Genomic DNA, 15,969 nt, shown 5'->3' with positions numbered 1-15,969 from the left:
ACTTTCTGCAAAGAATATTGAAGACTCCTGCGTCGACTACTTTGAAGATATAACGGCAGAACTCTTTGAAGAATGGTTCAAAAATAATCGTATGCCAAACATTCCTCAGAATAGCGTGATAGTAATGGACAATGCAAGCTATCACAGTCTCCAACTAAGTAAGGTTCCAAACTCGAATAACACTAAATTGGAAATTCAAAATTACATGGAGACGAATGATATGTATTTTGAAGAATGTTACACCAAACAAGAGCTTTTAGAAGTTTTAAAGGAATTTTCTATAAAAAAAGTATATGTTTGTGATACATTGGCAGAGGAAATGGAACATACAGTGCTGCGGCTTCCACCCTATTATTGTATGTTTAATCCCATAGAACATATGTGGCACGAATTGAAGTCTAACGTGAGGTCACAAAATATTTCTCCAACGTTAAGTAGTACTGTTGTAGAGTTGATAAGAAAATGTGTCAATGATATTCTTCCAAGTAGTTGGAGAAATTCAGTCCGACACGTAATAAGTAAAGAAAATTTATATGTTCATGTAGATCATAATATAATTGAACCGATCATAATTAATTTGGATGAGGATAGCGATAGCGAAAGAGAACTATGTGTAGAGTGACACTGTCATAAAATCGACAAATGTTACGATTAAAAAAAACGTTTGTTTTAGAACCACAAATTATTATTAATGTTTGTTTTTCTATAATCTTAGCAATTAAAATAGATTTAATTTATTTTAAAACTCATTTGAAAACATTAATTTCGGGTATATAAGGCAGAGCAATGTATTTTACATCCGTTTTTTTTTTATTTTTGTCGTCGTAATTATTGTAAATTTTGTGGATCCTTTGCTTTATTATAGGAGTACCATCTAGTCAGTGTTAATTGTCAAAAAAGACAAACTTTGTCTATCTCGTTTGCTTATCACTCCAGACCGGTCTTAACAATGGGTTAAGTCAGATAAATTTAATAATATTTACAACCGCACTAATTTAAGTCAACCATTTTCTGCTAAACAAACTTTACGCTTAGCAGTTAAACAACAAGGTTTTCGTACTAGAAGATCATGTACAGATGCAGTGTTCGTCATAAAGTAAATTATCGAGAAATCATTAGAGTATAATAAAGTATGCGTTTCTCCGTCTGATTGACTTAAAGAAAGCATTCTACAGATTAAATTTTAAATAATTCATCTTTTTGTATAATAGAGAAGTGGACAATTTACGGAAACTATAAAAATAGGGGATATGATAAGGAAACTCATTAAGCCGTAAACTATTCAATATAATCATGGATGAAGTAATCAAAAGCGTCAACAATGGAAGAGGATACCGATACTGTTATGCCGACGATGCAATGTTATGCCCAAGATGACGCTAGTCTACCAAGACTTATCTACTGTCCACTAATCCATAGATTCAACACAAGATAAAAAGAATTTTGAGAACATGACGTTCTCAAGTCAGAAATCCAAAACAATAGTAAGTAATCAGTAACGCAACAATCATATGTAAATTAGAAATCGATGGGATTTTTAGTATTGAACAAGTACTATAACTAAAATACTTTGAGATTACACTGTCCAGCTATAGGTAAACAAAAAGAACTCTAGAGACCTGAAGAGAGAAGTGATAGATAAGGTAAAAAAAGCAAATTGATTGGCAGAATGACTTAATACTATATGGGTAAAAAGACATATAAAACAGATATGAAATAATCAAGAATTTATAAAGCCAGTATAAGACCGATATGTGCTTCAGAAACAAGACCAGACAGCCTTAACGCAAAAGCTATTGGAAACGGCGAGGATGATAATACTAAGTAAATAGTATACCTACATATATATTAGTAAACAGTAAATATATTGATAGACCGACAGAAGATTGACGATATCAGAAGAAAATGTAGAAAATAGATTTTGTTTGTTTGTAGAAATAAAGAATTACATGTTTAGGATTAATATTTGACAAAACATTAAGTTGGAAATCTCAAATTAAATAGAAATAGCATGTCAAAATAGTCTTCTTAAATATCTTGCAAATTACCATTGGGGTGCCGATGGAGACATAGGTACTATTATTTTTGTATAGAAGCCAAATTAGATTATGGTTGTGTTACCTATTCTTCATTATATGGTCAAACTTAAAAACATTTATAACAACGTACTCAGTATAATATTAGGACCTTATACAACTACTGTTGCAAGCCTCAATTGGCAGCTAGGGGACCTTTAAGAAAAATTAGTTAATCTATTCTACGCCCAAAATATGTATCACTAAAATCTTATATCCCTTAGCTTATAAAACCTTTGTTAAATGTTAATTCAAAAACAAATCTACTATTTTCATGAAGAATTGCAAATATATTGACATACATTGAACTAAATTTCCTCAAGTATGTTTATCAAACAGACTCTCCTCCCATATTACTCCCTAATCAAAATTTACAGTAAACGAAAATGAAATTGTTACTTATATAAATATGTATGAGTAACTATAATAAAATATGAGAGACATGAATTTAGATGTATATGCATGTTTTATAGACCATCAAAAGTATTTTGATTGCATTAACCATAACCATAAAGATGATCGAAATTCTGAGAGATTGACGAAGAAGACTTACGCGTTATCACATAACTCTACTGGTACCAAATGGTAACAATCCAAATATCATCGGAAGATATAAAGATTATATGAGGAGTGAGACAAGCTGTGTCCTTGTCCACTGCTGTTTAATTTATACTCTGCAACTGTATTTTAAGAAGAATTTGACGAGGCCCAAGGTATAATGATCATCAAAGGAACTACAATAAACAACGTCAGGTATACCGCCTATACCGCCCTAATAGTAAACATCGTAACAATGCTACTAAACATATTAAATAGCATAGTCCCCGTTATACGGAAATGCTCGGCTGCCAATCAAACATATCCAAAGCCAAAATATTAGTCATTTAAAAAAGTCCAATAAACGCACATCTACATATTCTTCTTCTTTCGTTGCCATATTAGTTCCCCCTAAAGTGGGTAATTAGATTTGAGAGTTCACTGTCTTCAACTAATCGTAATAGTTGTTCGGCACTGCGTGTTCCTCACCAATCGCGAATGTTCTTAAGTCATGACATCTACTTCCACTTCCTCTACGACTATTGATTTTACCTTTCATGATAGGTAAGCAGAAGGATTCTGTACCAGTCTCTTCTCAGAATATGCTGTAGGTTTGAAATTTTTCATATTTTAATAGTTTTTAATAACTCACAAATGGCATTTGCTCTGTTTAACACAGCTTAGTTAGCCTGCATCGTTGTCCAGGGTATTCGGAGCATTCTTCTATACAACCACATCTCAAATGCCTCTAGGCGATTGATCTTATCAGCCTTCGGAGTCCAGGACTCGGTGCCATGTAACAACATTGACCAAATATAACATTTGATCATTCTTTAGTAGATATACAAACTTCCTTCTGCCACATCCTCTAAAACGCAACCCCCGGTCGTAAATGTAAAAGACCTTAACGTAGGATGACGTATGATGTATCGTTGAAAAGAGGATGAAAAATTGGGTTGAATGAACTGTGTGTCACGTCAATTGCAGCATGCCAAATGCGCATTGCATTATATCTCCGCTATTATTACGTACGAGGAGTCAAATGAAAGGGGATTGGACGTAGATGAATTTTTAATAGAAAAAACTAACATGGCGGCATTACCAAAAGGGCATTGCATCGTATCTCCGCTATTATTGTTCCTGTTTTAAAGTTTGAGGTGTCATTCAACCACGTATGCTGTTGTGCAACGTCCACTGATAGACATGTGTCTGCTGTGCTACATCCACAGTTAGACGTGGGCTTCGAGCAGCATGATTGTTAATTTTGAACAGGCAAGATTCAATGTATTTACCGTTTGGCATGTCAAACACATTGCAATTCATGTACTGCGTGCTGCTGCTCAGAGATGATATGATACAATACCAAAGCGGTCTTAAGTATACATAAAATTTTCTTAAAACGGACATCACCACGTAATTCGCCATCCAAAATCCTTTAATTTGAGGGATCGCTTGTCTATCATTGGACGTTGCCACAATAGCGTATGTGGTTGCATGACACTTTAAATGTCAAAACCCAATCAGTAACAGAGAAGATATGATGCATGCCCTTTTGTTAATGCCGCCAAATTTCTTTTTTCTATTAAAAATTCATCTGTCTAATCAGGTATATTCATCTTAGACTTAATAGAAAGGATGTAGGTTACTTTAACCAGTCCCTTTTATAGATCAGTTTTTTGAGCTAGATATGAACCAGCTTTTTAAAATCAAGATAATCTTTAAATCCATGCCACAGCAAATATAATTTAAAAGAAAGATCCAATGCCGAGCTAGAATCAGATTCTTTTGGTTATAGTAATTGGCAGCGAGGAATAACCAGTTGCAGATCTTCAGTATTTCCTAATACTGCTGATACAACTTGATGGGTGATATGTTGATAAAGTGTAGTATCACCATTGGTGTAAACAATGTTCCTTTTAGATAAATTTCAAAATGAATATCTGCACTACCTGTTCTTAGCTGACATGTACTCTACCAAAAGGGAACAAATTATGACTACTTGTTTTCTTTAAAAGAATTAATTATTTTGTCAACCATGAGATTTTCTGGCATAATCACTTTAATGAGATACACTAAAATAAGGTTCAAGAGGCCACCCAGGCGAAAAGTTGTCCAAATTTTTTTAAACAAATTGTAACAATAAATTTTTTTGATCCGAACAAATTTTTCATGATTTTGTTGGATCATACTGAACAAAATAGGTTGCTTGTAATTTTTCTGTAAACTTGATCGTTTTTGAGTTATAAACAATTTAAAACTGAAAAAAACGAGAAATTACAATTTTTAATGCTTAAAAACATAAGTAATAATATAATTTTTTAATTCACCAACTAAGTTCAATCCTTGTTATATTATTTCGCGATAATTTCATTTTAAAACATTGTTTTTAATCGTTAATGAAGCGTTTATGACAGGAGCTTATGCAGCTTGTACCTATAAAAGAGAGAAATAAGATCTATGGCCCAAATTTTTGCTGGTTTGAATTTTGCAGTTTTAAAATAAAATAGGTCCAGAATTTTCATCAGGAACGATAGAAGAAGGCTTCAACCTGAATTTAGACACTTGATTATATTAAAAATACTATTGTTTACTTCTGTTTGTGAGCCTTGAAAATAGTCATTTTGCATTTTTTTCAGTTTTAAATTATTTATCATTCAAAAAACCTAAAGAAATTGCCCGGGCCGAAAAATTGATTGTTACAATTTGTTTAAAAAAATTTAAATAACTTTTCGCCTGGAACTTTATTTTGAGAGTCAAAATTTTAGATTATAAAACAGAAGATATTAATTTTTATTTATTCTTCTCACATTGCAAGTTAAATTTTATTTTAGAAAATTAATAAACATAGTCATTGTCATACAAACAAAATTCATTAAAATGTATTAATCAGAGACATCTCCTAATTATGTACAGCTATTTTATCATTAAGTATATCAATTAAAACATATTTAACGCTTCTTAAAACCATACTTCTTCCTCTCGTAGAAAAGATCAGTCTTTGAACTACCCAAGTTTACGATTTTGGGACAACCATCTCGATCCTTTTCTTGCATTGTGCATTCTCTACAATAATAGGCATCAGACACTCCTGGTCCTCCACAAATTACGCATCGTCCTTGATATGAACCATAATTGCATTCATCACAAATTCTTACTAGGGTGCAGGGTCTAACATAGGAATCACAAATAACACATTTACCATCATCTTTTTCACAAAGTCTTCCGATGGCTACTCCTGGTTGTTTTCGACAGAAAATTAAATCTGGATGATGTTTGGCCATTTTATAGTTGTAGCATACACTACAATTATAAAAGGTGAAAATATAAAGCGGATATTAAACAACTTTTGAACATTAACATGTACAGAAGTACAGAACCAGAACAGATTTGTTTGTCCAACTTACAGGTTATGGAAATGACAGTTGACAGATTACTCTTCTTTTCTATTGATATATGTTTAAATTTAATATGCTCCTAAATTTCTGATATAGAAGTTACATTTTTAAAAATACAATTTTGGATACTAAGGGGACTACAATAAAATGTAGTATTGCTAGGTTTTCAAAATAATGGTATAATTAGTGAGCAAAATTAATTAACAAAGTGAGGAAGATAGCCGGATAATATCAGTCCAATACGAATCTAAAGATTTTGCTTGAAAAGAAAACGTCAATAATTTTGGCGGAGAAATGGAAATGAATAGTGTGTTGTGTTACCGAAGAATATGATGTTACTTTACTTATTTTGTTAAATTTGAATAATAACTTACTAAGAAAATCATGGACATCGAAGATAATGAGCAGAATTCAGAACCTCATGACTTGGACGTTGATGTTGAAGAAAATGGTACCGAAGTTGGTGAAAATAAAGAGGACACAGACTTAAAAAAATCTGGTCAAAGAAATCGTCTTCTGCGTTTACCTTTAGCTAGAATAAAAAATATGATGAAACTAGATCCTGATTGCACAATTATATCTCAAGACTCATTATTTCTAATTACAAAAGCAACAGTAAGTAGTATACATTTTAAGATTATAAAAAAAGCTTTTGAAGCTTGTGTCTTGAGGTACTTCCTCCAACCAACGAATATAGACGCATGTATTCGTCAACAATATTTGACTTCCCACATTACATCTAAATATAGTGTGCTTTCGATCTTTATTAGTCCCCATTCCTGTAGTATCTCAGAAATCCTATTTCACAATGTTTTTTCTTTATTTGTATTTATTTTGTTATTCCTAATTTTGACAAATGGTTATCTACAAGTACTTGTAAACATTGTATCTACAGCAGTACATACCAAAATTTTCACAGGTTTTGAAGCTCTATGAAATTCTTTCTTCTAATTTCTGTACTTTATAAGGTAATTATTTACTAAGTGGGTAATCCTCAAAAATGCCTAATTTTGTGTGGAATTTGCCAAAAAGAGCTCAAGAATAGCTCAAATTTTAATGTTTTCTTTAGTGATAACTAGTAAAAGTGCCCAAAAATCAAGAAATGTAGCACTTAATGATGGTCATTATGATGTGAGTATGAGGAATATGACATAAGATGCAGAGCCAGTTACATATTTTGATTTTGTTTTGAACTGATTCCTCAAGATAACTTTTCTCCACTGATGTGCATTTTCATCTACCCTGATGTTTTAATGTTGTTATATCACTACCAGAATCTACTAATATTGTAGTAAAACTGTGAAAAGGCAATGTCCAATAAGGTAAATGTACCAGTATTTGACACCTAAAGGATAAAAAATACAAATTTTGGATATAATAACGATGCTTTTAAAATAATGGGTTTATAATTAGGTTAATGAAAACATCAAAATTATTCAGAAAAGTAAACAAAATTTTGGGGCTGCAAATGTCCCTGATGACACTAAAAAAGTTGTCACCAGTGCCTGTCACAATAATGATCTAGTAGTTGACACTGAAACATTTTTATCCACTAACATCTAATGGTTGCTAACTTCATATTTTAGTTGATCACCTGCTGCTGTCATATTTGGGAAATCAAGCTTTTCTCTTATTTGTTTAAAATCAATGACATTTACATCATCTGAATTTAGTTTGAAGCAAGTTTTTTCCATATTACAGCAAATCATCGCTACTACTTCAGCTTCAGTTTTTAAAACAACTTCCTGAATAACACAGACGAATTTATGAACTCTTTTCTCTCCTGGAAACTCAACTAATACATAGTCGCCTTCTTTATAAGTACCTTTGGTTTTTTCAGAATTATCCACTGCGTTTCTCAAATTAAAACATATCACTAATATCGTCCATGCTGTCACCTGATTCAACCCATTCCTCATCAGACTCTGAATCAGAGGAAATATCATATGTTCTTTTTGTTTTTCTTTTTGTGCTTTTCTTTTGTTCTATTTTGTTTCTTTTTATTAGTTCACATTCTTCCTTTTTAGCCAGCCTTTCTCTGGATCTTTTTTGCTTGTTCTCTTCATGTTCTACTTTAGCCACTTTAGGCCACTGATGGTATTTTTTCTCTCTTCTGTTTTTTTCCTTCTGGTAGTTTTGGCTCAAGCCAATAGAGAACTCTTTTAAAAGGAGAAAGTACTATAATATTTGAGACATTTGGTGAAGGGGCTTACATTGTTACTGACGGGTTCTCAATTTCTGAAGTACTAGGTGGATCAATGTCACGTGAACTCGAGGGACCTTGAAAGTAAAGCACTGACTGAATCACATGTATTTGGAATGCTATCATGTGAAGTTGAAGAGATTAGCGCTTGCGTCTGTAATTTTTTTTAATATGTGTGGTATGACATCTAATGTGGTGGTCACATCATATATTTCATCTGCAGAATTGTTGGGGATTTCTTCTAGCTGTTTTTCTGTTTATTATTTTCTTTTACTCTTACAGTCATTATCTTGTTTAGTTTCTTCTCTCTCCTCTTTTGTTTTCTTGTTTTGTAATGTAGCACATTTTGCCTGATAATCATAGGCAATTGTTCTATAAAGACAACAAAGTGACACATCTTTTTTATCTCTATTCCGTTCTTCAATCTTTCTAAACTGTAAAAGTTTTCAGGTTGATTATATTTTTCCAAAAAATTATGTCGACCTTAATACATCGAAGACTGACCAACGCTATGACGAATATCATAGGACACTATCAATGCGGATTTATTAAGGGAAAGTCTACAACAGATGCCATACATACAGTTAAACAAATTATGGAAAAAGCTCATGGATATAAAATAGAAATTGAACTGCTTTTTATAGATTTTCAGCAAGCATTTGATACAATAAAAAGATCAAAATTAATGGTAGCTCTGAAAGAAATGGGAATACAAAACAAATTAAGACGATTAATAAAAATGACAATGAGTAGAACTGTAGTGAGTATAAAAACTCAAGTAGGAGACACAGAAGAATTTGTCATAAATAAAGGGGTTAGACAAGGAGATTCGTTATCAGCAACCCTGTTTAATCTTGCCCTGGAATACACCGTCAGGAAAATAAACAAAGGTACCCTTAGAACTAGAGAAGGACAAATAATAGCATACGCTGACGATATTGTGCTAATAACAAAAAATAGAAAAACAATGGAAAAAATGTTAAATGAAATGGTAACAGAAGGAAAAGTAATGGGATTAAAAATAAACCAAGAAAAAACAAAAATAATGAGATTTGATAAAAACTTCGAAAACAAAAAGGTTAGACTAGGCGAATACATTTTTGAAGAAGTCGAAAAATTTAAGTACTTGGGAATATTAATAACAAACAATGGAGAAAGAGAAACAGAAATCAAAGAAAGGATTATTACAGCAAATAAGACCTTCCATGCAAATAAGAAATTACTAAAAAATAAACTATTGAGTAAGAAATCGAAAATGAAGGTATACAAAACAATAATTCGACCGACGATGATGTATGCAGCCGAAACCCTCAGCATGACAAAAAAACAAGAGGAAAACCTTAGAATACAAGAAAGAAAAATACTAAGAGCAATACTGGGACCAATAAAAATAAATGAAAATGAATTTAGACAAAGAACGAACCTTGAGCTACTGGAAGAAATTAAGGAAGATATAGTGTGTAAAATAAAACAACAAAGAGCAAAATGGCTAGGACACGTATGGAGATCAGGATCAACTACGACGATATTCTCAATATTGGAATGGACACCAGCTGGCAAAAGAAGACGTGGAAGACCAAGATCTACATGGTTACAAGAAGTTGTAAATGATCTCAACAAGGCGGGCATACGACAGTGGAAAGGAAAAACCAGAGATAGGACACAATGGAGAAAAATAACCGAGAAAATTAAATAAGGAACATGAGGACTGATCTACCTCAAAACATAGATCTAGAGAGCGTAAGCGGCGTAACCCCTAAAGGGGTGTTTAGCCACATATATATATATATATATATATATATTTTTCCAAACATTTCAATCCCAGCGCTAGCTCTTAAATATTTTTTGAAGCTTGACTTGAACTGTCATCATTCTTTGATTTTATCTCACCTGGTATGGTAATCTCTTGAGGATTTCAAGGTACTAACCCACATTTTTTAAATACGTTTTGGAGTATGGAAAAAGGTTAGTCTTTCTTGTATCAACATATTTAGTAAAGGACAAAAATTGACTTTTTTTAAAATTTGTTGTCAATTCGCCATTGCTGTACTTTAGTTTTCCATCCCTCTTTAAGAGTGCGAAAAATGGCATCGTCCATGGGCTGTATAAAATTGGTTGCGTTTGGAAAAAGGGCCATAAGAATTATGCCGTTATCTGCACAAAACCTACTAGTATGCAACGTGAGATGTGAAGCATGTCCATCAATAAAAAATATAGCAGGTAACTTGATGTTGTCCACTAGCCAGGGATGAAAAATATTTGCTATAAACTCAAAAAAAGTTTCACCAGACATCCACCCAGAATCCGATTTTCCTATTCCACAGTTCTGGAGAATACTCATAGCAATTTCCTTTGGAATCCTGTCGTACCTAAACACTACCATAGGCGGTGGTACCTGACCAGCTGCGTTACCGGTAACCAAGACGGTCAGGCATTCCCTCTCGTCACTGTTAACTTGCTGGTACAGAGTTTTGTCTAGGACTTTCCCTCCTTTCGGGTTTAAGAAAAATGCAGATTCATCACTATTAAAAATTCTGGAAGGATTCTCTAGAATGGACCCATGTTCATTTTTATCTAAGTATTCATGTACTTCTTTAAACCATGTTTAGATATTTTTTTTTGTTAATGAAGATCTGCTTACAGTAAGATTTTGAGCTGTTTGCTTCGCTACTTCTTTATGTCATTTTAGAAAGCTTTCATACCATCTCCTTCAGGGCCTATTGTTTGTGAATGGATTTTTACGTTTTAACTGTGTGATTAGATGTTGAACACTGTCCAGCAAAGTATCTTTTCCAACAGGAAATCCGGCTTTAGCCATCGAAAATATCCATTGGAATACAATTTTTTCTTCATCATGTGTTAAAATTGGATCCGGCCCCATTCTTCGACGTCGTGGCGTAATTCCTTTAACCTTATATGTCAGAGTGGCACTAGGAACTTTAAACTTCTTTGCTGCCCTTGCAACGACCTCGCCGGCCAATACAGCTGCTATAGCGTTTTTCCATTTGTTCTTCAGAGTAAGACAACATCTGACCCTTGATTGGCGGTATGATAAAACCTAGAAAGGAACCAATAATTGACACGCATTTGATGCATTAGTTGACACGTGTCAACTACTAGTGGCGGTCATTTGAAAGATTTCAAAAGTATTTTTCCATAAACAGAATTATATCCATGATACGAAGTAAAGCGCCCTTGTCCCAGTAGTTGACACAAATGTCAACTACCGGTACATTTACAAAATAGCTGTACCAGTAATTGACACTAAAAAATAAAGTTGTTTACACACGAGTAATTAAGCTACAGTATTAAATGCGCTATGATTTAGATATTTTTAGCCTGCACACATCTATTAGTTCAGTAAAAAGTAATACGTAAATAAAGAAAAAGAAATATTTTTAAAGCTTACCTTCTTATCACTTTTAACAAGAAATTCAGTAAAAACACAGATCAGCATGTACACATCTGAAAACGATGGCTGCCATATTGTGAAATTTAAAACCTGAAACTAATAACTTTGCCACTGAATCATAGATGGCATAATATATCACTCATTTATTTTGAATAGGTTTACACAAAAGGATTTTCTTATTTTTAGAAAGTAAAGTCATATGTGTCAACTACCGATACTGTGTCAATTACCGGTACATTTACCTTATATGATGTTGGATTAGATAGATTTAAAAATTTGGCTATTTATTTTCCCAGATTACCAAATTTATTGATTCCAATATTTTGAACTGTTCTATTCCCATTCTGAGAATTTGTGAAAAATTTTTGTGTTTTACAATTTTGTGGCAGAAGATTTATGTATTTTTTGCAAATTTCATAATATTTCTCTATAATTTTAAATTTTCGTGTTGTGTTCATTTTTGTATCTCTTATCGTTACTAAAGGAGTTAAGTCAAACTCATAGCCACCATTTTTTTTCAAATTTGTGTAATTTGTCTCTTCCGCATGCCCCCGATTCCAAAAATTCATGCCACTTTTGTTCAATATTATGGATCTGGGGCTTCTGCAGTAAGTTGCTTGATTTCATTCATGGAGAATATCTTTGCCTTTTTTGCTTTATAACCCTCAGATGCTTTCTTCAATAATAAGGAATCTAGTTTATAATATTTACTTATATCTTATATTATAGGGCCTGCGTAGCGCAAGCGGTAGGATACTTGCCTCGCAAGCCGGTGGTCCGGGGTTCGAATCCCACCGCCGGCAAGAACATCTAGACATTCTAAAAATGTCTATAGGCCCCAGGTCGACTCAGCCTGAATAAAAATGAGTACCTTGGGTAAAACCAGGGGTAATAATAGACGGTTGAAGCGTAGCACTGGCCATGTTACCTTCCTTGTATACCGTAGGCCCTAGATATAGCAGACTACCCTGCTATACTCCCAAAGCCGCGACAGCGGTATAAAACGGGAGACTATTATTATATATTACTTATATCCACGTTATGTCCAATGGACAACATAGATTTTAATATTGAGCAATGGGTCCATAAGGTAGATGACTTACAGTTTTCAAACATCTCGTTAAAGTAAACAAGTAAAACATTTCAGAAAAACTGTTTACCTTATTGTCGATTCTCCACAAAAAAAAAATTCAAAAATGCCTTTCCATAAGTTTTTTGCGATTTCTCTGGCAGTAACTTTTTTTGAGTAAAAGGATTTATTCTTGAAATTTTTTAGTTTGTTTAAATAGAGTGAACTGTCAAAGCGTATGGATTTGACTTGCTAGTGCTCATTGCATCTGTGCAACCTTCGATAGAGAATGTCATCTTGCGATTCTATTGGTTAAGAATCTGTATCATAATAAAAATCTGTATCATAATGAAGCCCATTATGAAGCTTGCTATCCCAGGTATTGAACTTGTAGTTGATATATTAAAGAAGGAGAGTGAAAAAAAATAAAAAAAGTAATAGAATAACCAAAAAAAATTAGATGAAAAGCAAACAAAAATATGTAAATTTCTTAATCATAACAAGCGCAATTAAAAAATAATAAATATCAGTGATTTTCACCATTAAATTGTGTAAAAATACGTAATACTGTTTATGTGTTGTATTGGCAACCATGCAGTGCGATTACGTCACAATCAGCTGGGGAAAAACTCAGGAAGACAGACGCGACGAGGGTTTAATAAATATATATTGTTATTTTGCATTACGTTTTGAAGTGGTAATTAAATTCGGTAGTATTTCCTATACTGTTGTTATTATTTACAACCCGGTTTGATACATATTAGTTTAGTAATCAAGATAGTAACATTTTTTGTACATTCGAAATTGTTGCCACTTTTAATAGATCTAAAAATTTGATTTTAAAGATTTAATTTAATCTAACACAACCATAGACATATAATACTTAGACTGCGCGCTACAATCTAAACTCGTTCCCAAGTGTGACAGAGAAAAATATGCTAGCAGTGCATTGCATCTCTTTCTAATGGGCATAAGGTGACCTTCCCACAACATAACATGTCAAACACTACTTTTATTCGGTAATTTAATAATTTTGATTTTTTACAAATATTTAAATTTACTTATTAAGTAAACTAATTACAAATTCTTAATATTTATAATATACTTTGTTCTTGTTCCTAACTTACAATGGAATATACATTCGGAGCATAAAAATTATAAAGTATCTAATTAACTGCAGAAAATAAGAAAAAATTCAAGCGCGCCCAAATAGATATTGAATAAATCAGTTGTTGAGCAGAGTTTTGCTCTAAAGCTATTTTATTGTGGCATCTTAATGCAATTTACTATTTTTGTTAGAAATAAGCTACAGTTTTACTTTAAAATAAGTTTATTTTAAAATAAAAAAACATTAATAAAATCAATTTATTAATGTTTACATTCAGACATTTTTAACACAGAACTTTAACAATTGAAATGTATAATTCCCTTATTTTAAGACTTTGTTCCGGTAACAAATATATTTTGTTTCATCCTCCCCGTTTCTGCTTAAATTATTTTGTTTATTGAGTTATGTATTGGGTACTATAAAGAGTTTTATTTTTAGGAAATGTTCATTGAATTTTTGGCAGAAGAAGCTAACAAGCAATTAAGTCATGGAAAACGTAAAACTGTATTGAAAAGAGATGTTGACATTGTGATTGAAAATAATCCTAGTTTATGTTTTTTAGATGGAGCTCTAGAATAATTAGGATACTATTGTATAATATTTTTAGGCCATATTTTTTTATAAATAAATTTTAAAATGTTCAATGTTTTCATTACACTTCTGAATGTTAAGTAATTCTGGAAATTACTCACAATTGCCTAATTGAAAATACACTATTTAACATTTTGACCCCCAACTCAGAAATAATTTTTTGATTTTTTTTAATTTCAAGAACAATTTTCGAGCTGGAATTTGAAAATTTAATATTAATCCCCTTCACAAAAATGTCTCGACTGTGTACACAATCTCGTTTTTGATCTGTCCTTCCTGTATTTATGAGGTATCCAATGATTCTCTATATTGAGTGATTCTTATTTTTATATTGAACATGCTTCCATATTACTTTGGACCTAAGAATGTTTCTATATGGATGATTAAAGCACGAAGCAACAAATAGGTTAACTTAATAACAATCTCTTGGATAAGCATAACAAAGTATGTAGACCTGAAAGTTTGTTAAAAAGATTATGAGCATTGTGTAAATAGAGCTTAATAATCTGGAGGGCAAGTTATGTACCTTACCATCGTAATGTCCTTCGCGTCACTGAATAGTATGACAGCAGTTGATTTCAGAGATCTATTTCACCCATAAATGAAGGGTGTTAAACTAGAAGGGGGAATGTAAAAAAAAAGAAATGAAATTGAGATTTGAACGCCACCTGTTAGGTTTGCCCAGGTAGTATCGCAAAATATGGTCTCACGGAGACTAGAAAAATGATTGTTACAAGTTTTGCGGTTTAAAAACACCCGCCCGTTTGGCTAAAAGAAGGAATGTCACACACGACACGGATTTTGTGCTGCAATTAGGGGGAATGTGCAAGTTCAAGCTAACCTGATACGGAAACATCGTCCTTCTGTACTCACCAGTTTCTTGTTTATCTCCGTGCATGTTGTTTATGATGTGACAGGTGGTGGTGTTTTTGTGTAGTTTATTCAAGTTTTGGCAATGGAACCCGTGAAAAGAAAAGATGAGAGATGTGCTTAAGAAAATTTGATTATGTTTACACGAACTCAGCGAGTTTTATCAATGCAAAAGGTTTTGGACGACGTAAACAGAAGATTAATTCTTAAAAAGATAAACTTGTTCAATTCCCATGATGAACTAAATTCGTATTTAACTTCCCACATTTCTGTATACCATATTCAGCGCCGCAGAACAAGAACGGTAGAAGAGGATGATAAAAGACCCAATAGAGCTACAAACAGGTATCGTGTTTGTATGATAGCCGAGGATTATGTGTTTAAAGAAACTGAAGTATGTTACAAATTTTTCTTGGCAGTTTACGGTATTAAAAAAAAAGGTTGAGAATATTTAATATTCGTTGAAATTAACAGGTCTTGCACCAATAGATCATAGAGGCCGGCATACTAAAACTTCAATAAAAAAATATCACTATCGGCCTGATCAAATCGCACATCAGTTCAGATTTTCAAACAAAACTTTAACATTGGATTCGGCTATCCTCGTTCCGATACGTGTAGTTTCTGTGAAGTGGCCTGAAACGATAGAAAAGTACGTCTGTACGATCTATACAAGCTGATGAAGAGTTGTATCTATGAAAGACTCAGA

General features: G+C 32.7%; 2 protein-coding genes across 2 annotated transcripts; one reads left to right on the top strand and one right to left on the bottom strand.

Moving 5' to 3' along the window:
- Nucleotides 1-5,378: 5,378 nt before the first annotated feature.
- Phf5a (PHD finger protein 5a) lies at nt 5,379-6,026 on the bottom strand. Its single transcript, XM_072523084.1, has one exon. The coding sequence runs from the start codon at nt 5,891-5,893 to the stop codon at nt 5,561-5,563; it is 333 nt and encodes a 110-aa protein (XP_072379185.1). The 5' UTR covers nt 5,894-6,026; the 3' UTR covers nt 5,379-5,560.
- Nucleotides 6,027-6,157: 131 nt separating this feature from the next.
- Nucleotides 6,158-14,443, top strand: LOC140434663 (DNA polymerase epsilon subunit 4-like). Its single transcript, XM_072523083.1, has 2 exons — nt 6,158-6,622; nt 14,238-14,443. The coding sequence occupies exons 1-2, from the start codon at nt 6,392-6,394 to the stop codon at nt 14,376-14,378; spliced, it is 372 nt and encodes a 123-aa protein (XP_072379184.1). The 5' UTR covers nt 6,158-6,391; the 3' UTR covers nt 14,379-14,443.
- Nucleotides 14,444-15,969: the final 1,526 nt, after the last annotated feature.

This window comes from Diabrotica undecimpunctata, chromosome 2 (assembly GCF_040954645.1).
Source record: "Diabrotica undecimpunctata isolate CICGRU chromosome 2, icDiaUnde3, whole genome shotgun sequence".
Classification (NCBI taxonomy): Eukaryota; Metazoa; Arthropoda; class Insecta; order Coleoptera; family Chrysomelidae; genus Diabrotica; species Diabrotica undecimpunctata.
Note: the sequence above shows the minus strand (reverse complement) of the source record. Positions and strands in the feature narration are given on the sequence as shown.

Excerpts from the sequence above, each read along its gene's own strand:
- Phf5a (XM_072523084.1), bottom strand. The coding sequence starts at position 5,893 with ATGGCCAAACATCATCCAGATTTAATTTTCTGTCGAAAACAACCAGGA.
- LOC140434663 (XM_072523083.1), top strand. The coding sequence starts at position 6,392 with ATGGACATCGAAGATAATGAGCAGAATTCAGAACCTCATGACTTGGAC. Across the intron at positions 6,623-14,237 it reads TTCTAATTACAAAAGCAACA|GAAATGTTCATTGAATTTTT; the intron begins GTAAGTAGTATA and ends TTTTATTTTTAG.